Source organism: Rhinolophus ferrumequinum, chromosome 26 (genome assembly GCF_004115265.2).
Source record: "Rhinolophus ferrumequinum isolate MPI-CBG mRhiFer1 chromosome 26, mRhiFer1_v1.p, whole genome shotgun sequence".
Classification (NCBI taxonomy): Eukaryota; Metazoa; Chordata; class Mammalia; order Chiroptera; family Rhinolophidae; genus Rhinolophus; species Rhinolophus ferrumequinum.
Genome location: NC_046309.1, coordinates 25,210,533 through 25,233,552, shown reverse-complemented (window position 1 = coordinate 25,233,552; position 23,020 = coordinate 25,210,533). Strand labels below are relative to the sequence as shown.

Sequence of the window (23,020 nt, the reverse complement as noted above, 5' to 3'; positions counted from 1 at the left end):
AATAAAAATATTATAATGATATTTTCAAATTGTCATTCTCCAGTGTTTGATGTTTCCATCCCCTATTCTGTCAAAACAGAATAGAAGAAAGTATACGAAAACATGTCATCAGTCGTAAGACTCCAGGTACTTTACAAATAAATACAAAGCATTTTGGAATTTTTAGAAAAATGCAGATGCCCAAGAGCAAAAATCCCAATTAAATACTGTATTATTGTAAAACTGTAAGAAGTGGTGTTTACCTGATCTGACAGCACATCTTGTACAAAAGTACTTAGATATAGAAAAAATAATTAAGGTTTCTTGGTTTAAGAGCAGAATAATTGTTATAAATCTTATAATATTTTACACCACTTTATTACAGTATGAATGACATACAAAGTGCTGTCATATAGAATGTACACAACTTGATAAGTTTGGAGGTAAGTATACGTCCATGAAACCATCACCATAATCTATGCCATAAACAAATCCATAAACTCCAACAGTTGTCTCCCATCCTCTGTATATTTTAAATAAATTTAATATTTAAAAACACTAACATGATAACCTAATTTACAAAAGAAAGATATAAGTCAGGACAGATCTAAATGCCATGCTCACATAAAAAAGTAGGATCTGCACAGGGCACCTGTGAAAACATGACACAATCTCCCCCCTTCCCCTAAAAAAAAAAAAAAAAAATTACAGCAGACAAGTTCACAGACGAAGATTTATCATTAGACTTCACTTGCTTGTCCTAATTAACAAAACATATTCCAGATTTCATCTATTAGTAATGGCAAGGCACTCAAAAACAAACAAAAAAACAACAAACAAACAAATAAAACCCTGCTAGACTTCAACTTCTGCCTGTCAGATTTGATGTTTTGCCAGGTAAAGTGCTTCTCAATACTGAATTTTAAAAATCAGGCATGAGCAGGGGGCGGCCAGATGGCTCAGATAGTTAGAGAGCAAGCGCTGAACAACAGAGTTGCCAGTTTGATTCCCACATGGGCCAGTGAGCTGCGCCCTCCACAACTAGATTGAAGGACAACGCCTTGGAGCTGATGGGCCCTGGAGAAACACACTGTTTCCCGATATTCCCCAATAAAATTTTTTAAAAAACCAACTTATTAAAAAAGAAATCAGGCACAGGCAGCTTAAACTAATCCACAGTCTAGTCATCAAATAGAGAGAAAGCCTTCTCTGAGACAGAAACAAATATATACATATTTTTGGATATATATATATATATATATATATATCTCAAAAAAATGTATACACATTTTAAGAAAGAAAAAACTGTATTAAAATTGTACTACTCAACATATACCAATAACAAAAGATGACTAGAAGTCACGTGTATACATTTTTGGCACCCCTGGTATATAACATGTATATATTATATATATAAAAATATACAATATACATCACATATAAGTATATTTTATATATATGTGTATATATATATATATATGTATATATATATAAATATATATATTAACTGAGGAGGAAACACGACCCCAAACAGCAGTTTTCAATAGCTCTGAATTACTTGGGGTGGGCATGGGGAGGGCATGCTTCTCTATTTTTTCAAATAGGCTGAGAGAGAAAAGAGGGAAAAGGCTGAACTGTCATCTTAAATTGCCAAAACCGAACATAGGTTAATACCAAGTATGATCCACAACCATTCTCCCCGCCCCCTCCACACACAATATTAGGTTTATGTGTGCAATTCAACAGTCAGAGACAAACAGGGCCAGAAGACCCTCCCCAAAATCTTTAAGAATTAATGGAGTCAACACATTGATAGCTGCCGAAAAGCCTTTGGGAAATACTATGAGCCACGGAGGCAGAAATGTCCCTCAGCTCTTTGACCAAACATCAGTTACGGTGAAAATCTAGTGACCAGACGCAAAGCGAGACATGGCCTCTGGCTCTTTCCACAGACACCAAGAACATTTCCAGTTGCAAATCCAGTGGGTTGTGCCTACTTTTTATCCATGAATGTACCAGTGGGAGGGAAGGTGGTGTCCCTAAGAAGGCAGAAGGACTGGTGGGATGTGATGTCATCTCTTAGGATGTCAGGTTTGTCAGTGATAAAAGGAGAATGTACTAAGCAATTTCTAAATCTTGTCCAGCCCCCAAATGTCCTGATTTCACATACAATCAGGGTAACTCATTTACTGGACTGAGGAAATTTAAGTCGTTCCCTCAAATCTTTGAAAAATATTTGAGGAAAACTAATTTTGTTTCTTTGCTCAGAAGTTACAGAAATGCATTTTCTTCCCAGTTTAATAGTACATGCTAATAAATAATAATGCTTTTAGGACTTTCTGTGCACACAAGATTTATGCTCTGGGGATGAATAAGAAAGGCTGTAAAGAAGGACAAAGCAGTGAAACTCATCTCGAGATTTCAAGACGAAAATCAAAGTTTGAAGACTATCAAAACTGTGAAAAAATTAAACCCAACTTTTCAGGATTTATAATATTAACATTACAATATTTAACTTTACAATATTAAGAAAATGTGAATTTAGACAATTATAAGGATTTTCATGAAGAAAAGTACATGTTTGCACACTTGAAAACTATTTCAAACCTCTGTAGCTATGTCTTACTTTGAGACTCTTCCTCCCGATTTGTCTCTGCACAGAGGAAAGCGTGTTCCTGACTGGGTTTGCATACCTCTGATTTCATTCTTCCCAATCCTTCTTTCTCCTCTAATTCATCTTTAGGACCCAGCTCAAACCCCACTTTTATGCCTTTCCAGACTCCAGAAATCTCTCGTTCTCTCAGTTCAGTCTGGAGTCTGTTCTAATCCTTCATTTGGCAATTAATCATGTCCTTCCTGCCTTGTGTATTTTCTCATTATATTAAACTTACTTATCTGTATTAATTTCCTATTTTCTCACCCCTATTAGGTGTGTCAGGACAGCAAGCGTAGCACACCTTTACATGATTTTACCTAACATGTTTGCCCTCATCTTTTGATATAAAATACCTAATATTTCACTCAGGATAAAAGCACAAAGCATGTAAATGACATATCAATGTTACTAAGATACAATGCTATGGCTCAATCTCAGGGCAACTAAGTAACTGACAATCCAACATTTTCATACATTGTTTCAAAAACCATGTAGAGGACTCTAACAGGGCAACTCCGTGTGTGCCTCTAACAGCGGCACTGAAAACATGGGCTCAGCTCCCCACGGCCACACACCTTAAATCAAACACACCGCCTGGGTTTTTCAGGCAAGACCAGCAACTCAGCAGACTGGGAGAAGGTAAAGGTGACAAGTGAACAGAATGTCAGGAAGGAAGCTGGTAATGGATGGAACTAATTTTAAGTTGAGAAAACGCACAGGCGTGCGCGTGCGTGCGTGTGTGTGTGTGTGTGTGTGTGTGTGTGTGTAAAAAGCAGAAAAGTGGCTGAGCCGGGATGGCAGCCTCTGATAATCAAGTACAGCAACCTCTTTTCCTCCTTTCAGATCTCCTCTCAGTCTCCATTTCCTCTTTGGAAAAAGAGGGCCGCAACTCAGATGAAACGAATATCCATTTCCATCCTAACTCAGCTGTTCTACGTCAGGCCGGCGTGGGACATGGGTTGCCTCCACATACAAGCTGGCATCCGGTCCCGTAGCTGTCCTCTCAGACGCTTCTCACGGCCTGGAGGTATCACCTCCATTATCTGTAGGTGGCCAATGACAGCATGCTGGCTGTGAAACGGGGACAGCTAAGGGACGTTCCTGCAATTACGGAGCCCTTCTGTGGGAGAGCTCAGGCCTTTTCAATGAAATATCAAAAGGTCAAAGCCAAATCATTTGCAAACAAGTATCCATTCCACCTAGCAATGTCACCTTGGCTATACTGCACTTACTGTAATAACATTTTAAACTCATCCTCAACCTGTTTGGTTATTTGCAAACAACTCATTCTAACAGCATTTTCCCCCTAAATATCAGGATTTCTACACGGATGACATCATATTGTGCGCAGCATTACTACTATGACCTCATTACTTCTGTGTAAGTTATTTATAACAGATGAAACTAAAATTCAGAAAATCCTTTGTTATCAATGTCACCATCATCATCGTCATCTCTCTCTCTTATAACCATTTCCCATTTCTGTACCTAACTGTCAAAGTTTCTCTTATAACCATTTCCCATTTCTGTACCTAACTGTCAAAGTTTCCTTTACTATGCTACATATATAATGTCTTACCAAGGAGCTCCAATAGAGAACACAATCAATACATTCAACTCACGTCTTCTAAAGCAGCATTCAGACATTCTTCAGTGGCAAAGGATGTGAGGGCAGAAGGGACACAAAGCGTTCCATCCTTCCTAGGCACATTCAATACCCACATTGCTGGCTATTTGTAGACGATTCCAAAGCCCTGCCTGACCTCCTTCTTCCTGCCTCATCTCTTCTGTTATTCCCTTTCCCTGTTTCCGAATGCCCCTGCATTTCTGTTGTGACCCCTTCTGGATCACCAGCACCTCCACACCTCAGTGGGTGGTTTGGCCTTAACTCTCTTAATGGAAGAATTCCAGATGCGAGCGGCGTGGTTATTATCCCACCACCATCATTCCCAGCCTCAATCAGTATTTTAAAGAGAAAAAAAATTTTAAAGGGAAAACTAATAATGTTGGATATTAAATTCATTGTTTAAAATCTGCAAAGTATTTGAAATGTCATTCAGAAAGACAGGGACAATAGACAAATGAAAATCAAAAAAGCGCCAGGGTCATCTTTCAGAAAGAAAGTAGCTATAGTGGCTACGTTAATTATTACAACGCCCAGGCCAGTAGTTTCATTACAATCTGGTAACACACACAGTCAATCAGTGAATCAAGATTAAGTACTGTGACACAGCTTCTTGGTGGGTGTTCATTTCCTTCATTCAATAAATATTGATAGCACCTCCCCTGTGCCTGGTATGGGGGCTAAGCTACCTTTGCTTTCTTTACAAACAAACCCACACAGCTCTTCTTGACCGTGGAGGCTGCTTCCTCCGGCCCACGGCCTTGCTGTCCCCATGATAAACAGCTGATACTTGTAAATGGCTGACTGAGTACTAAGTCTGTGAAACACTCTCTCACCTACGAAGTTACCTGAGACACAACAGGATAGAACCAGCTGGCATCTAGCCTAGGTATGGATTCAATCACAGAGAGGACAAATTGCTTTTCTCTAATCAAAATTGCTCCTCTGAGAAATATATTAATAATGATACCAACAATAACAATAAAGTCCAAAAAAAAAAAAAGGCACAAACAGAAACATACAATCTATTATTTAAGAAGGAAAAAAAGCAGAATGAAAAGCATCATGTTGAAAGCAGTTGTATTCTCATCTTGGGGAAATATTTTAGTCTGTTACCTCAATTTCTAGGCAATTTTTCTAAAGCACAGAAATGAGACTGAAATAGAAACTTCCAGGCTCAACTTTGAAAGCCCCTCACAGATGCCCCAGGTAACCTCTCAAGGCATCCTAGAAACCAGCCACACTTGGACACAGCCTCCTGCATCTGGTCTCTCTGTCCAAGCCCTTCTTATATATCAAGACCCCGCTCAAATGCCATCCTTCTGTGGAATGTTTTCAGAACCTTCCACTAGCCCTCCTCTCCATGACCCTTCCTCCCCAAACTTCTAATGCAAATCATTTGTGCCTCTCATGACAACATCATCTCTGATTTAATTCCTTGGAATACGAGGTCTGACAATTACCTTCACAAAATTGTTGCAACGATGTTGCTAACCTTTTCTGATATCAGAGGGATTATTCATTAGGAATTTGTACCAACTGGACAAACAGTTAATCAAGTTTACTACTTGGAAGAGCTGAAAAGCCTGCGTGAAAAAGTCGGACCACCTGAACTTTTCGCCAACAATTCATGGCTCTTGCATCACAACAATGCAACAGCTCACAAAGCACTGTTTGTGGGGGAGTTTTTAGCCAGTAAACAAATAACTGTATTGGAACACCCTCCCTACTCACCTGATCTGGCCCCCAGTGATGTCTTTCTTTACCGGAAGATCAAGGAAATATTGAAAGGAAGACATTTTCATGGCATTCAGGACATAAAGGGTAATATGACAACAGTTCTGATGGCGATTTCAGAAAGAGTACCAAAATTGCTTTGAAGGGTGGACTAGGGACTGGCATTGGTGCATTGCTTCCCAAGGGGAGTACTTTGAAGGTGACTGTAGTGATATTCAACAGAGGTATATAGCAGTTTTTCTAGAATGAGTTTGTGAACTTAATTGTCAGACCTCATATGTTCAGTTTCTACACTGAAATATGTTACTTGAGGACAGCAAAAATGTGACATGATGACTCCATCCCAATAAGTGTTCAGTAATGTGTGTTAAATCTAGATGTTTGACTTCCGAATTATGCTATGAAACTTCCAATACTCTGTAACTGCCATATAACTATAATTTAGTTGTTTTTTCTTGTTTGTTTGCTTTTAAGAAAGATTAGCAAATTGGCTAAGAAGGTTCTTTTCATTGCATTTATATTAAATACTGTCACTGGAAACAAAAATTTCAAAGTGCTAGCTGTTAATTTGACATTACTATTGCACATTCTTAACAAAATCATTGTTGAAGTTTTTTTCTTATCACTATCACTGCAACAAAATGTTTATCTCCTTTTTGCACAGTAGCTGCTCCAGAAAAGCTCAGACTGACAGGAATGTTGGTCAGCTTCTGAAACAAAGCTCTAAAAAGAGCTCCATTTTCCTTCAACTCTTAAATTCTTTGGTGAAATAAAAAACAGAAAGATTTCTGTTTTCCATACTGCTTATCCACCAGGAGCTATTTTCAGGCTACAAATAGCAACATAGCCTATAAAAGTCATCACATTTGGCCAAGGCGCTGAAAATAACCCAGGTCTCTCGGCATGGTTCACAGCAAAAACTATTAATATGATGCTGTCGAATAATGTAGCTGTTACCCAGCTTTACACTTGGGATGCTTTCAGAATTTAAACAGCTAAGAACAGAATCACAAACTAAATTTAAAACCTTCCACTGAAAATCAGATTAAGCTGATAACTATAAATTAAACTTGTCTCTAAGCAACAATCTAAATAGTCAAAACTTAGTGAAAACACTCACTTTCAAAAATAGCCTACTGCTTTGGCATTTCCATTGGCTCATTATTGCCAAATGTACACATAAAAATCCATAGTATGTAAACCAATTTGAAGTGAAATAAATCTCTAAAATGGAAAAAAAAAATTCACTAAAAACAAAAAGGATTTAAGTCCTCAGTTGCCACTAACCCAAAATGCATAAAAATGCCTTTGAATTTTAATCATTAGATAAGGAGCAGTTATGAAAAATATTCCTCAACCTAGCTTTTCTTCAATTTAAAAATGAGTCTATAGGACAAGTGGCTGATACGGGAGGACTATACCTTAACGAAAATTAAATGTTGAGTTCACTGCATAGAGGCCATCATCAAAATTTTACTAAAATGTCAAAAGTTATTTAAAAATTAAAAAAATATATATATATTAAATTAAGAATCCTCATTGCATCTCCTCGGAACCCTAAAGAATTCTATGGAAATAACAAACGAGTTCGCTTTCACAGATTCCCCAGGACTATTCCCACTAACCAGGGTGAAATGATCAAATCCCCACCTACACGCAGTCTGAAAATTGGACTCCTGGAAAATTTCAGCAGCAGAAAGGGAACACTGGGCTTGTTAACACACAAATCTGCCTGGCGTCCAAGATTCTGTTTACAATCTAACCAAATAAAACTATAGATCAGCTACAGACCATAAATCAGATGTTTTGGTTTGGTTTAATTGTCAGGTGATTAAAATACTGCGGGTGGTAGAAAGAAGCCAGTTCTAAGTAGATTAAATGAATCCAACCTTCCTGGGAAACAACACATACACCCCCGCACCCTTCTTTCCCCTCCTGTTACTGTCTCTCGGGGATGAAGGCACCCAGTCATTTCAACTTCCCAGAGAGGCGTGCTGTATTAATAGCAAGCTGCCTTCCAGTGCTTCACAGAGGGGGACTGACTCACTGCATCACAGGCAGGCAGGTTTCATTGGAAATCTTAAGATAAGTTCACATCTTCCAAGTAAAGAATGAAAAATCAATTTTACTAAAAGTTTCACATCAAAACTTGCCAGTTTCACATCAAAACTTGCCAGTTTCACAAGCGGGAAACCAGCTGCACTCCTCCTCCTCCTTTCCTTCTCTCCGTTTCTCTTTTCTTTCCCAGGCTCGGCTGCTCTCCCGCCCAAGCAGCTTCGTCCACATCTCTCCTCTCCGGCTCCAGTAAGCCCTTCCTCCAAACCGAGAGGGAGGAAGTTAAAGCAGCCCTGGCTGTTTACACCTGGCCCTGCCCTCTGCTGCTCCAGCACCAATTCTGCTCAGGTCACAGAAAGAACTGAGCAGCGTCCATACTCCTCTCACTCCATCCCACCCGGAATCTGGCGGGTGGGATCGCGCCATAGGTGGGAGGCGCTCCCAGAGCTGCCTTTCTTTGCAGATCCTCGCAGCTCCTGCAAAGCCGCTTCCCAAACCCGGAGAACGTTTTTACCCAGGAAATGTGGGTCCAGCCCTCCCCCACGGTAGGGGCTGGAAACCACCACTGAGACTGTGCAAGGGGATATTCTGGGGGTGAAAGTGGGGACCAGCGATGGTGGAAGCTCATACGATTTCTAGACCCCAGCGAAGGAGAACAATGTGTTGCTACCAGGTGCTGATCCTCCACCTCGCCCGGGCACCTACTTAGGAAGAACGAGGGCACCTTCCCCCGCGCCTCTTCCCCCACACACCAAGTGATGGGGCAGCGCCGCCAGCTAGAACCCAAAGACCCGGCGCTCAGCGCAGCACTGCCCACAGCGGGGCACGGCGCCTGGCCCGGGGGGCCTCAGGCACACGGACACACACACAATGGGCATCCCCACACCTGCTCGGCGATGACCCGCCTTCCCCTCGCTGCTCTCCTGGGTCCGCTGAGAGGTACCAGGCACCCCGGAGACACGCGCCCACAACCACGCGCGCGAGAGGCGAACAATGGGGGTTCAAGTTCGCCAGGAAACACACCCCAGCTTTCGCCCCTGGCCAAAGCCGACTGCAGCGAGGGAGGAGTGGGCCTGGGGGTCGCACCGGGCGCACGCAGGGAGCCCTGAGCACCCGGCAGACCCGGCCGCTTCCCGCCGGGCAGCAGCCCAGGGGGCTCGGAAAGGACAGGAGCGATCCCCAGCCCGGGGGGCCACCCCACCCCACAGGGACTGGCCTCTGGCGATGAAGGCACCCTGAGGAGGGGGCACCCGGGGAGGGGGCCGCCCGGACTGGTGGAGCGCCCCGGGACGCCGGACGTGACCCCGGCCCGCGTCTCCTCTGTCCCCGCGCCCATCCCTGGACCTCGGTTACCGCCGCCTCCGCCGAAGCCCCCGCCGCGTCCTCGGGGGCGCGGGAGAAGTCGGGCTCGCAGCTCGCGCCGTCCGTCGCCATCTTCCTGCTCTAGCGGATCCGAATGCGAGCTCGGAGCGGCGGCGCCGGGTTCAGCCCTCGCCGCGCGGGCGGCGCGTAACCCGCTGCGGGCCGGGGACGCGGACGCGCTCCCTCCGCCCCCTCCGCCCCTCGGCGCCGCTCCCGCCGCCTTAACCCGCTGCGCGCTGGGGCGCCCCCGCCCGGCGCCCGGCAGTCCCCCGGCTGATCGCTGCAGGTACGAGAAACGGGCGGACGCCCAGGCCCGGCTCTGGCCCCGCGCGCAGATGGGGAATCACAGCCCCCCGTTGCGGTGAAGGGAAGAAAGAGCCCAAAACGTGATTCGCCCGGCCCCTTCCCCAGCAAGCCAGCGGTGCACACGCCGAGCGGATGAAATGTCAGGCCTCCTGAATCTGAACTCTGTAGGATAAAGAAAATCCTTCACTTCAGTCCCGTCTAGCCCACCGCTAGGAATCACGGGAGGCACCCTGTTCTTTTTGCTTAAGTTTGTTTGTTTGTTGCAAGACTGCAGCCAGGGCGTCTTCACCTTCTTGGTGTTTTGTTTTGTTTTATTGTGTCGTTGCCTCTCATGTTTCTCCCCAAACCATCAACTCCCAAGTGAAAATGTGTCCTGCTACCCTTTTTACGTTGTGTCTGCTCCCTGGGCCCATATCTTTCTGCACAATCTTTTTCAAGAAAGGTGAAGCAGGGTCCCTCTTTAACCCTTCGAGTCTGAGATATTTTCTTAAGGGCTAACCAAGAAATGTTAAGTGCCATTACTTGTAGAAAGAGGCTCTCTACTTTTAAGAGAAATGGAAAGAATTACCCCCATGTGGTGAGGACATGCACACACAGCCCCCTCCGGCCCCCCCCCAAAAAAAAATTTTTCTTTAAAATTGATTTTATGGGAAGTACAAGTCTTAGAAGATATTTTGTGAGATGAGTAAGTTAGGCCCAAATTCTTAATTTTCCCTTCTCACATCTGATTCAGATCTTACCCTTTCCTGCCAATTTCCAGGATATGAAAATCTATCACCTTATCAGGACCATATGGTACAGGCCTTCCCAAATCACCAGATCCCAAAAATGTGTTGAAAGCACAAAATCAAATGGAAGCATTCAAACTGTGTCTCAAAGAAATAAAATCAAACAGCAACCAAATCCTGGACTCGAAATTCTGTAAGATGAATGACTAGGATGTTCAGTCCAAGGGTCACAGGTGAAAAGCGCTTTTGTTTTTTTAAATTGCAGACTCCTAATGAAAGGTTTTGACACTTTAATTGCTTCACTTTCCAAATTGGATCTAAATATGACACAAACGAGCGCAGAAAAAATATTTTCTGCAAAGGCTCTGAAAGGGCTCATCAATAAGTTGTAAAGTGTTCCCTTCCACAATGGGTCTACATCAAGAAAGAACTTTCACCTGGAACCCTGGGGTTAAGGGTCACAGGTTTAGAAAGTACCTCCTGGGAATTCTATAAGCAAGGTGCTCACTGATTTATTTTCTTGGACCTTACTGTGATAGCTACTCCCTCCTCCTCTTAGCCCTACGCTTTTTCTCCCTGTTCATTATACCACTTTCTTTTATCAACATTCTTTCTGAAATTGCTCGATATGATAATAACTAGATTCCTTATAAGATGAAAGAAAAGCATTTGACAGTAAAACTTAGATGCTGGACTGATAGTAAAATATTTAAAGTTGGAGCCAAAAGCATTCCTTGTTCTTTTCAAAATGTGCTTTCACACATCACAAGGCAATGAATTTTCTTGATACTGATACTTGATGTTGTGGTTGAATTGCTACCCAAGAAATTCATTCACTTCTGGTTGGGGGGTGCGGGAAGAATAAAATAATAAACTTCACTTGGGGGATAAGAATTAAGACTATGACATGACAATATTTCTGGGAAGCAAATGCCAATTACTTTATACATGCTGCTCAATTAAAAAAACATCATTGGGAAGAAATAGCTTCTATTAGTCTAAATACAATTAAAGCAGAAGCATGTCACAAAGGAAAAGGAATCAATTAATCAATCCCTGAGCAGTTTCTTCCCTCTCACTTCCTTTTTTTTTGGCAAAATGAAAACCAGGGGAAAAAACTCACAGGACAGTACATTTTTTTTAACTGCTAAAATCCAGGATGTAGGAAGGAAAATAAACAGCATTTTGTCTCTACCTTAAAGCTGCCACTGACCACTGCCCAGGGTGGAAGGAATGTCCCATCCTACTGCACAGAAGTAGAAGTAGCATCCTAGGAGTTCACTCTCTCACCACTGGGCTGGTCCCCTGGCTGCTTCTCTACCAGGAGACACTTGCTGGTTTAAATTCTCTCCTAAGAATTAGCCTCTCTTGAGATTGAGACTGCAAATTAACTCTTTCTGAAAGACTTTCTTTGTACAAAGACAGGCTCTAAGGTATTAGAGTCAAAACAAATAGATCTGAAAGGGTAGTGACTTGATGGCTCCAGAAATTAAATCTTTTAAAGCTTCATTAAACAGAAAAAGAAAGAGAAAGAAAGAAAGAAAGAAAGAAAGAAAGAAAGAAAGAAAGAAAGAAAGAAAGAAAGAAAGAAAGAAAGAAAGAAAGAAAAAGACATCCCAGGGCTAGAGTGAAAATTTCTGAAAGGCAGGGGAAAAGAAGAAAGTTGAAAGTATAAGCAGGAAGAAAAGAAATCCCTATAACAAAAATGAAAAATGATTTTTAATCAGTAAGTTGCTTTCAGCATTAAAATGAAAGAAGAGATGCTGAATCCATTGCAAGCAGAGAAAACTATTAGTGACATTGTCTTCTCTTTAACATAATGAAGTGAATGACCTGACAAATGAATTAAGACAAATTATTTCCTGACCTGGGGCATGGAAGTGTTTGTGCTCAGCTACCGCGCACACTGTTCAAGATTCTCTTTGAAGACCAATGAAATGGGTCGCTGCAGCTAGGAATGCAGATTGTGGTGGAGGAGCCAAGTGGTTTTCTGATTAAACCATGGGCTTGGCCACACCAGCCACATCTTCCAACCCACTAAACCAAAAACCCAGAGAGTTACATATAATGAAGCAAGGGATGCTTCCTCCCTTGTGAAAAGACAAAGGATATCCTAGAACAGTTTCCCTCAGATTATAAGAGAATTCTTTATTTCAGTTAAATGACATTATGTAAACTCCAAAGAGCAAACCATGCCTTATCATGTCTTAGTATTGCCAAATGACAAAATTACTGAGTAGCAAATCCTTTCGAGACTGTATCCACAAGGCTGTAGTTATACAATATAAATATTGCAGACCACGCTTATCCCTGTCTACACCGCAGCTGCCAACTTAGCTAGCCCCAAAGCTCGACGTCAGGAACTCTAACAGAGCGCAAATGAGCTTCAGGGCCCTGTTTCTATTTTTTTTTGAAACTAAGACATTGCCAGAAATGAGTCTTCATATGACCTAACTACATTCCCTCATAGTCAGCTTGTCATTATCTACGTGTACTTAGGCTCTTCGTACATTTTACTCAGTAAACTGAATCCTAGTTTAGTTAGCCACTCTTGTCAACAATTTATGGTTTTGGAAGGCCTTCTCCACTGCAGCTGGTCTGTGCCAAGGGAATGCAAGCTAATTTTACCTAAGCTAAAGCAAAACATAATTAGAAAATTAAGTCTGCTAGGTAGGAAGCAAGCCAAAGCTAAACTTATATATGTCATTATAATCACTTCCAGCCCCTTTTGACTCCACCTCTAGTTGGCAACTGCATGTGGTCATTCAATGCTAAAGTGGTGTCCAAATATAAGATGTTATTGACAAGTTAAAGGTACAGTAATGACATTATTCTCCAGACCAGTCACTCTAAGAAGAAAAACTGGGCTAATACATAGCAATAAAGCAGAGTTGGTTCTGTTCTATTAAATGTTTTGAAAATCCTAAACCATTGCTTGTCGATTTGGACTCTTATCTGCAGAAGTCATTTACGAAAGTAAGTTTTAGTGCAGAAGGATGGTTTAGTTCAAAACCCTCATGGAAAACCAATTTTAACAAAGGAATCTGGCCCTCTGCTGCCCCTCATCCACCTGAATTGGAAATGGACCTGAATGGTTTCGTGTATTCAACATATTTAGCAACCCCACAAGCCTATGTAGTTACTAGGCAACCACTAATGTAGGGGTGTTTATACCATTAGGCATTAATTATAGCAAGCTTTATTTTTCTTAGAAAGTTTTAAAACTATAGAAATAGGTTGTGACATCAGACCCTTTTCTCCTCTGGTTAAGAGTGTAGAGGTAGCTATAAAACCAAAGCTGAGATTTTCTTTTATCTATGGGTATGTATTGTTTGGTACAAAAGGAAACGTAGTGTTTGAAGAATTAATAAGGAAACTAAAGATGATGCCCTTCAATTTTAATAAATATGAGGATGTCATTTATGATGGTCTCAGTGATGATTTACTTATGATACAAAAAGCAGGAGAAAAGCCATAAATGTATACCTTTTCCATGTAAAACTGTGAAATAAACCAGTATATCAACATTTTCCAGACCGTCATAATCATAGCCATACACCCAGTTAATGCAGTTTCAAATATCTTTGGAATTTTTGAGACAAAAATTCCACCTTACACTATCCCAAATCTCACTTGATGACAATAGTTTTTTTGTCCACCACGCCATTTTTTGATGGGTTCAAATCAGTTGGGCTCACTTAAAAACACCTGGAAATGTGATGTTATTATTTGAAAAGAAATAATATAATATATACATATATCAGAAGTTATTCAATTGACTGACAAATAAAAAATAAAATTTAATTCATATTTATAAAACAATGTCATGGCTAGACTTGAAGGCTTAATTATATTTCTGATTCAAGAACTGAAAGGGGAAAGGAAGCTTGGGTGTTGTTACTTTCATTCTAGAGAAGGCAAAGTCACTTGTAGAATAATAAAGAAAAACAATTCTGACAAATCAACATTAAGGTTTAATGGAATGGAATGTTTCATTCTGGCAATTAAAGAAACATTTAACCACTGAAGTAGTTGTATGCTAGCAATGTAATATTTTTTCCTTATAGAAAAAAAAACCCCAGAAATGGCCACACACTGGCCATTACTATCAGAGTCAACATCCCTTTATCATTCCATCATCATGTAATGCTCATGATTTATCACTTTCTTTTTTTTTTTATTAATTTTTTTGATTTGTCACTTTCAACACTAACATCTGTGTTAAGAATCAATTCAGTTGGGGTGTATTTTAGCACCACTCTTTCCTCCCTCCGATATCTGTGAAGGATATCACTTTGTCAGCTTTCTGCCTCCATTCCTGGCTGCTGGCCATGCGAAGGGCATGCTGCCATCTGGATTGTAGGGCACCTTTCCCTGGCATTGTCTGCTTGGCCCACCCAGTGTGGCCATAGATACCCACTGGAAAGATGGTGGGAACCCTGTTCCCAGAATTTAAAATATGAGGTGGCAGCCAGGGAGGTGTTGAACTGAGTCTGCTCAAGACCTCCTGAGCTGAGCAGTGGGGAAAGGCACCTCATTTACGAACACCACGCTGTGCGGTTCTGTTTCCTGTAAGGAATCATTTTTGGAGCTATAGAAACAGAAAGGGAATCACAGTTCAAACGTGGGTGATAAAGCAGCAAAGCTTCTAAAAGAAAAATATTTTCATGAACTTGTAAATTAGGGCCTCACTTTTTACTTATAACCTAATCTCCTTTACCAATCTCTTCCTTGTATGGTTAGTGTTTCGTGTCCTGTTTGTGAAATCTTTGCTCAGCTCCTAACCCTCCGAGATGCTGTTTTATCATGGCTTTCTTGAAGTCTCATCCTGTGTGTGTCTGGCTTAGAATTCAGCCTAAAATTTGACAGGAAATTGTGTACCGAGTTTTCAGACTCTTTCTCTTCTGTTCCTCTGTGGCACTCGGTCCCTCAAATGCCAGATGCTTCGGCCACCCCCAGGTCCTCACCTCGCCCTCCTTAGCCCAGTAAACTCACCTTTATTCCCCAACTCTTCCCCTTCCCACCCTCGCCCTTCTCGCCAGAATCGTCACTCCCCAAGTCCTGCCTGCCCTCACGGCTTGCTTACTCCTAACCATCGTTTCATATATGTTGTTTCACTTATTTTGTTTCTTTCAGTAGGAGGATTGGCCCAACACTAGCTACTCTGTCATGACTAGAACTGAAAACCACATGTGCTTACTTTTAGAGAGAATGTTTATAACTAACAAAGTTTCCTAGTGTTCCCTTGCTGAACTGGATTATATTCAGGACCATATTATTTGTTTTCTCATTCTGGGGGTGGAGACAAACCTAGCTTAGACTCTGCAGTTGTCATTGATAAAATCCAGGCACTGATCTGCTAACTCATCTATAGTCAGATGTGGAAAACCACGTTGGCAATAAAGGATGACACTCAGCTGTAGACTATAATGCCATGATATATACGCCCTGTTAGGAGTATTAAAAATGTAGTGATGTTCCCCTTATTTCTAGAGAGTGACATGCCTGCATAGGTTTCAGAAAATGTGAGAAAAGTTAGAGATTGAAAAGAAAAGGGGAGGAGGAATAGAGTAAGGGTGGCCTTGGGTTGCCCTCAGTTAAGAGACTGATGGTTACATGGATGTCTTTCAAAGAACAAAGGCAACCAAATGTGAAGATTCTAGTACACTCTGGGAACCTTTGGCAGATTTTCTGGATTTAAAGGTCAAATGAAGGTTGGTGGGTCTGTTAAGAATGTTAAGAATATTAATTCCAACCAGTCTGTAGTACCTAACACTGAGCCCAGCACATGGCAAAGCAGTCAATAAATGTTTAATCAAATTAATTCAATGGAACCGATGGGTGGATAGAGGGAAAGAGATGAATAAATGGATGAAATAAACATTATTACTTACTTTTTTGTGTGTCATTAGCCCCTTTAGCATTGTAGTGAAACTTCTCAGAAAATAATTTTAAGTGCGTAAAACAAAACACAGGATCATAAAGAAAAACAGTTGTATTCAAATCAATTGATCAAAATTCTGCATATATAAAACAAATTTGTAACATAACAATAGATGTGCTTTTCTTTCTTTCTTTTTTTAGATGTGGTTCTTTATTAGCACAATAAGTAACATGATATAATGACAGGCACCATAATTAACATAATTTTGAGGTTTCCATGAGTGTAAATATTTTGAGATATCTACTTGTTTGAGGTTTTCTATTGTATTGAGATTTTAAAATATCTGTGATTTCTATTGTGACAGATCTGTTGTACTCTGTTGCCTAAATTCATATTTGAAGTAAATTCTAATTATTGGTATCGGGGGTTAGTTAACGTGAAAATATAATTTACTTATTTTTATTTTCATGGGCTTCCTATGGAATTCTATCCATGAACCCCATTGTTTAAAAACTTTATTCTGTAGATGTTAGGAAGAGTTCATACTTGTTAAAATGAAAATTTTAAATATTTAGTTTTATATACATATAATTACATATAGCATTATGTGTAATATACAATATCTATTTGTTATATATTTATATATTTATATAAAATGTGTGTATGTATAAATATATTTTTAATTTTGGAGGTGGGGGATTGAAATTTAGATGTGTTAGGCCAAGTAGGATATGACAAGAAAAAGAGAGATTAAAGATTTTCAAATGCCACCCTCTCCTTCACCCCCAAACAAAACAACGCAGGTCACACGATATAGAGTAATAATCAAGTGCAGAGTGCAGGATTAAGATCCTCCCTCTAGCTGTGTGACCCTGGGCAGGTGCTTCTCTCAGCTATCTCATCAGTTAAATGGCCATCAGAACAGCTGTTGCCTCTACAGGGTCGTTGAGGATTAAATCGATTATTTCATGTAAAGCTTTTAGAACAGTGTCTGGCCCCCAGTAAATGCCTCGTAAGATTTGACTCATTACTATTTTCATGCTCTGCACACATCTATTAAAAAATGAACAGTCACCCTAGCATACATGGAATTTCAGAAAGAAATAATTTATTGAATTTAATAAAATGATTCTACAATTACTCAATAGCCTTAACAGTTGTTACGCAACAGCTTACAACAGCTAGTTGTATACATTTTTCAATTTGAACCAAGTATTCCAAGATTTGAGAGTATAGTAAAACCTCCCCATTGTGCCTGCAAAAATGATAGAGAAATGTGGAATGGGTCATAGAAGTTATTCCAGTCAAAATGATAGTTGCTATGTTTAGGGCATGCCTGTTTTTATCAAATGCAGAAATTTTAATTAAATAGTACATAGTATTGGTTCAAAAATGTCACTAGGGGTTATGTGGAGTGGGTGTCATGAACTCTGACCTAGCCCATGCCATTAGATACGAGTCTAGCCTTCAAGCCAGTGGGCTAAGTCCAGTATGTAGACACGATGTGACTCACACGATGTTTTTCTTTTTCTTTTTCTTTTAAAGGAATACTATTTCCAACTTTTAAAAATTGAGGAATTTCATATAAAAATTCAGCTTTTCAACCTCTGAAAAACTCAGAGGATGATACCGCTGACCTCACACTGGATCCCTTGGAGACTGAGGCATCCTCTCCAGCTGGCTGGAGTTTCCGTCTGCCCTTTTTTATTTTACTTTACTTCCATGTTTTCCATAGTACATTACTTGCTAGTCTTCCACAGGGTTTCAATTCATAATCCCTAATACAAACATGGTAGTTTACGTGATTCCAATAGGATTTAATGTACCTTTTTCATTTCAATAAGAAAAGGTAGAAGAAACGTACACTTAAAATATGTTTAAGTCCTGGTAATGCAAGTATCTTGCCATTCACCATTAAAATGCATGCTAACAACTCATCAGTCCTCTGAAAAAGGTTGGTATGTGCATGTGTTATGGGCTGAATTTCATCTCCCTCGAAATTCACATGTTGAAGTCCTCACCCCCCCGAGCCACAGAATGTGACTGAAATAGGAGATAGAGTCTTCACAGAGGTAATTGGGGTGAAATGAGGTCATCGGGGTGGGTCCTACTCTACTATGACTGGCGTCCTTATGGAAAAAGAAGAGGACACAGATACACCGAGTGGGACCATCTGCGAGAAGAGAAGGTGCCGTTTACAAAGCAGAGACACATCAGAAGAAACCAACCTGCCGACACCTCGATCTTGCACTTCTTTCTAGCCTCCAAAACTGTGAAAAAATGAATTTCTGTTGTTTCACTACCCAGTCTGTGGTCCTTTGTTATGGCAACCTTAACAAACTAATATAGCATCTGCTCTGAATGAGCTCCTTCTTCCTCTGCTCTCCCACAAGTGACTTTTACATCAACCAGCTCATCTCTACGGTAAGATGAAGTTACGGACAGATTTGAGGCAGTGTGGAGTGCCTTGTCACTTCTCACTGTAAGTGTTCCTACATACGGGCTTATTAGGTGCCATCCAGTTTGTCAGAAGCAATTTGGCCCTAGTAATAGGCATAGTGAAGTTTGCTGTGTGTGTGTATGTGTGTGTGTGTTACTGAAAATGAGATCAGATTCAAGGTCACTTCTATATCATCTCATTCATTTGATTTTGAATATGCTTTAATGAATCTGAGAAAGAGGACTTAGAGGCAGCCCACTGTGAACTGCATAAAGCTTGTCATGTGTCTTATTTGCATGTGCCTGCAGTGTATGTGCAAACCTTTCCCATTAGTGTGCCAAGAATCAGAATCACCCACACCGCACAACTCCAGGGGGCACCACTCATCTGGTGATCTATGTAAATGGCAGACCCATGCTCCTCAGAAGCCTGTGGAGGCCAAATAAGATTTAAAAACAGTGGTTGTACTTTATAGTACAGGGGATTCGCTATGAGAATACCTGTATGACCTGAAGCAAGTGACTGATCTTCAGTGAACCTCTTTTCATTGGTATAAAATGGGAATGATCATTTCAATACTTACATCACAAGGTTGTTGTGGGGATTAAATAAGATTTACATGCACAAGTGCCGTGAATGCTGAAAACAGCGGCATAAGGAGTAATAATGACCTTGAGTGACCTTCCAGCCCTCAGATCAAGGATTCTTTCAACTGGACAACTGCAGTCTTATCATAAGAAACACTGCCAGCCCTGGTTTTGGTCAGACCCTGGTGGAACTTTTGTCCTAAATATACACATATTCTGAGCTCTTCATTAAAGAAATGCCTTCAGGACTAAAGCATGGAAGGAGTTTCTCTTTCCCTCATTACCACATTTTTTTATAAGTGAAATTTCCTCTGTCAGAACACATCAAGATACCATGGTGACAATTGCTATAGAAATGCTAGATTTAGAAAGAAAGGAGGTGATTTCAGTTGTTTCCTTTTACCCATGTTCAACAGCCTAAACCAAACCTGTGTAAATCAGATAATCCAAAGTGACTATCTGCCCGAAATACCTTGACCACACTCTGCTCTGAAACTGAAAACTCCCACCTCCTAAAGCCTTTCAGAGGTTGTGCCTAGAATTAAGTCCCAGCTTAATGTTACCTGGGACACAGGTAAAGTAGGATAACATTAACAGAGTGGTTTTTTAAAAACTGTAATTATCCATTTGAATCAAATCAAATGATTACAAGGGCCAGATACGTAGGATATCTGAATCAGGGTGGCCAGGTGTGTAAGACAAAGAGATTGATAGGGATTACGCCTCCAGGAATGCACAGGCTCTGTCCAACTAAAGGGGAAAGAATTCCTTGAATTGAGTCAAGAGATACAAATCAAGTAATGTCAGAACTTCTAATTTTTCAAGAAAAGGAAGAAATCAAATGTTTATATGATATTTTCTAATTTTTAAAACATATCTGCAAGTCAAGCCTGGCAGAGTTCTGATCAATGGATGACCTAATCCATGAATTATCTTCCCCTGGTCTTAAAGTACAGCAAAATGGCAGCATGCTAAAAATGTGAATTCCAAGTGGCCTCCCCATGTATCCCCACTGTAAGCCCCTTTGCCTAAACAGTGGCGTATTTTAATAAGCAGCCCAGGAGATGCATCTTGAGGTCACCAAAGAACCACCTTTTGGGACACACAGGCTCCTCACAAGGTCACAGCTATCTTTGTGTCCCCCGGGCCCAGCACATGATCAAGCGCAGGAAGCTTAGGGGTTAATAAATTCTTCCACGTCCTGGTGTGATATCATCAAACTGATAGATGTTCACTAAAGGTTGTATCAACTCATTTTCCTCTAATTGTCTTCAAGTAGGTAGCAAGGCATCCGAGATACAAGGTACTCAGCAAATACAGGAAAATTGGATTGAGGCAGAAAAGAAGAGCTAGGAAAATTCTGGAAAGGGGCTTTGTTTGGGGAGGACAGGCCTGGGAGAGCAGCCTTCAGCGCATTACGCCACAGCAACTAAATGGCTTGGAGGTTCTGAGAAGTGTTTAAAGGCATCAAAATAATCTTAACTGCTTTTCCATAAAAGCAAAGTTTGACACAGTAGAAAATAATTAGGCCCTGAATCTGCAGCAATTACCATTTATCTTCAGGAATTTTTATTAGTCAAAATTATGGTAGTTAATAAAATAGATCTCTATGAATTAAGGACACATAGTAATAAAAGTCTCTCAATCAAAATACAATAAATATTGATATTTTATTTGAAACTCCAGATTTTCCTATCTTAATTTCCCTTGAAACTCATTTGTATATTCCTCTAATTATCTTTAAAGTGAACCACAAATTTTCAATTATTAAAAATATCTAGGCAGCAATATTTCCTGCTTCTCAGGAGAGGGGTGGTGAATTTTTAATCAATGTTGATTTTGAAACAAATATTTGAAAGGATTAGATTTTTCCAAATTAATTATTTTGGGGCTAGCATAATGAAAAATGATAAGAAAAGGATATGATAAAAACGATATGCAGTTACATCAGTATTTTCTTACTAATTGTAAGGAACCCCCATCTCCACCTTCTTTTTTCTGTAGAAACTAACTGGAGTCTTCGAGCTGTCGTCCTCTCTGTCTCAAGGATCCTGCTGCCGGGACTCCTTGAAGCTTTCATAGGCTGGGCCTCCTGTCCCGACTCCAATAGCTCTGTCCTCTGTTAGACACTTGGAATCAATCCTATTTCCCCTTGTGACATTATCTCGATTACCTACTATAAGGATTGCCCATTTTTTTCTATAAAGTGACAGGTAGTAAGTATTTTAGGCTTGTGGGCCATCTCGACAGGAACTCAGCTCGGCCGAATGCCATGTGAGAGCAGCTAGAGGTATTGGGTTGGATTTGCCCCACAGCCATAGTTTGCTTACTCCTGTTCCAATAGACAATCATGCACTTTCTGTATTATTCACAATTAAATCTTGTCTTCCCAAAGAGATTGTAAGTTCCTTGCAGACAGGAAAATCTATATTCTATTTGCAACACCTATAGGCCTACAATGTTTTGATCATTATTATTGAGTGTTGGCTAATTGATTTTGTGTGTTGGATTGCAGGGGGATGTCTCTGAAAATGACAGAATTTTTGAATGGAAGAGAACTTGGCAGTGATCCATCTTCTAACTTTATAAATGAAACCAAGGTCCAGATGGGCTTGTGATTTGGGCCATACAGGAGGTCACATGTTATCCTTCAAACATAAATGCAATTCTAGTGATCACAACTTTATCAGCCTGCTTGTAACATCCAAATGAAATAATGGGGGCCGTCATCCCACACATGTATGTCCAGTGCCCTCCTTTTTATTTCTAAGGATTCCTTAGAGGTATTTTCAGTCCCCTGATGTTAGTCCCTTCCCTGCTGCTCTGAACGCTGACCTTTTAATCTACTTGCCCTCAGATCTCCCAATCATGCCGTAGTTATTTTTCTACACAGCAGAGGATCTATTCTTAGCTTTTTTCCACAATAAAAAAAAAACACACACACACAAAATTTCTCCACATTTTAAACCCAGTGCACCTTTAAATAAATGTAAAACTCCAATTCCCTGCTGATTCAGAAATGTAATACATCCTTCCAAACTTGCTGAAAGTCACCAACTTCTGAGTATTTCCAGCATCCAAGAAGATGGTTAAATTTTACTTTCAGGAGTTCGAATCATAAAACAATTATTTTTCACAATACAAAATTGCATTGTTATGCTAAATAGGCTTTTCTTACTACACACACTTCCTATATTTTCAGAGATTCTAATTCCCACCCCCAAACCCAGAAATCCACGCCTTCCTGGTGAGAATCACTGTGCCTGAAGGAACTGAATATAGCTCCAGCCCTGGCAGAAAACCCAGGGTACATTTACAGAGCAACAAGTCTCAGATCAGAGAACAGACAGATTATGGTAACATTCTGCAACTTCGGGAGTCATACACAAAGCAGCTAGCCAATTTTACATAGTTCATTAGTGAGAAGTAAAGCATCCTTAGCTCCCCTACTGACAAAGATTTGCTGCTTAAAGTGACCTCAGAGTATATGCATCATCAAAGACCTAAGACATCCAGCAAATAGCGGTATGGGCTCTCACGGAAAGCAACAGCCCCACAGGGCAGATCAGTGACAACAATAATGGTGCGCGACGCCCCGCTGGATTAATGGAATTGAGGAGTAAAAACAAAAAGATGGTCCAAAACAAAGGGCATCTCTTAAC

General features: G+C 40.6%; 1 protein-coding gene across 4 annotated transcripts in view; it reads right to left on the bottom strand.

The window, feature by feature from the left end:
* Positions 1-9,577, bottom strand: part of CTTNBP2 (cortactin binding protein 2) — a 135,456-nt gene extending 125,879 nt beyond the window's left edge. Inside the window, exon 1 of one of the 4 annotated variants that reach the window (XM_033099118.1) lies at positions 9,405-9,577. In XM_033099118.1, coding sequence (XP_032955009.1) covers positions 9,405-9,485 — 81 coding nt within the window. In that variant the 5' untranslated portion in view covers positions 9,486-9,577. Of the gene's footprint in view, positions 1-9,395 lie in introns of all 4 variants that reach the window. The other 3 variants (XM_033099116.1, XM_033099117.1, XM_033099119.1) reach the window with 3 other exon arrangements.
* Positions 9,578-23,020: the final 13,443 nt, after the last annotated feature.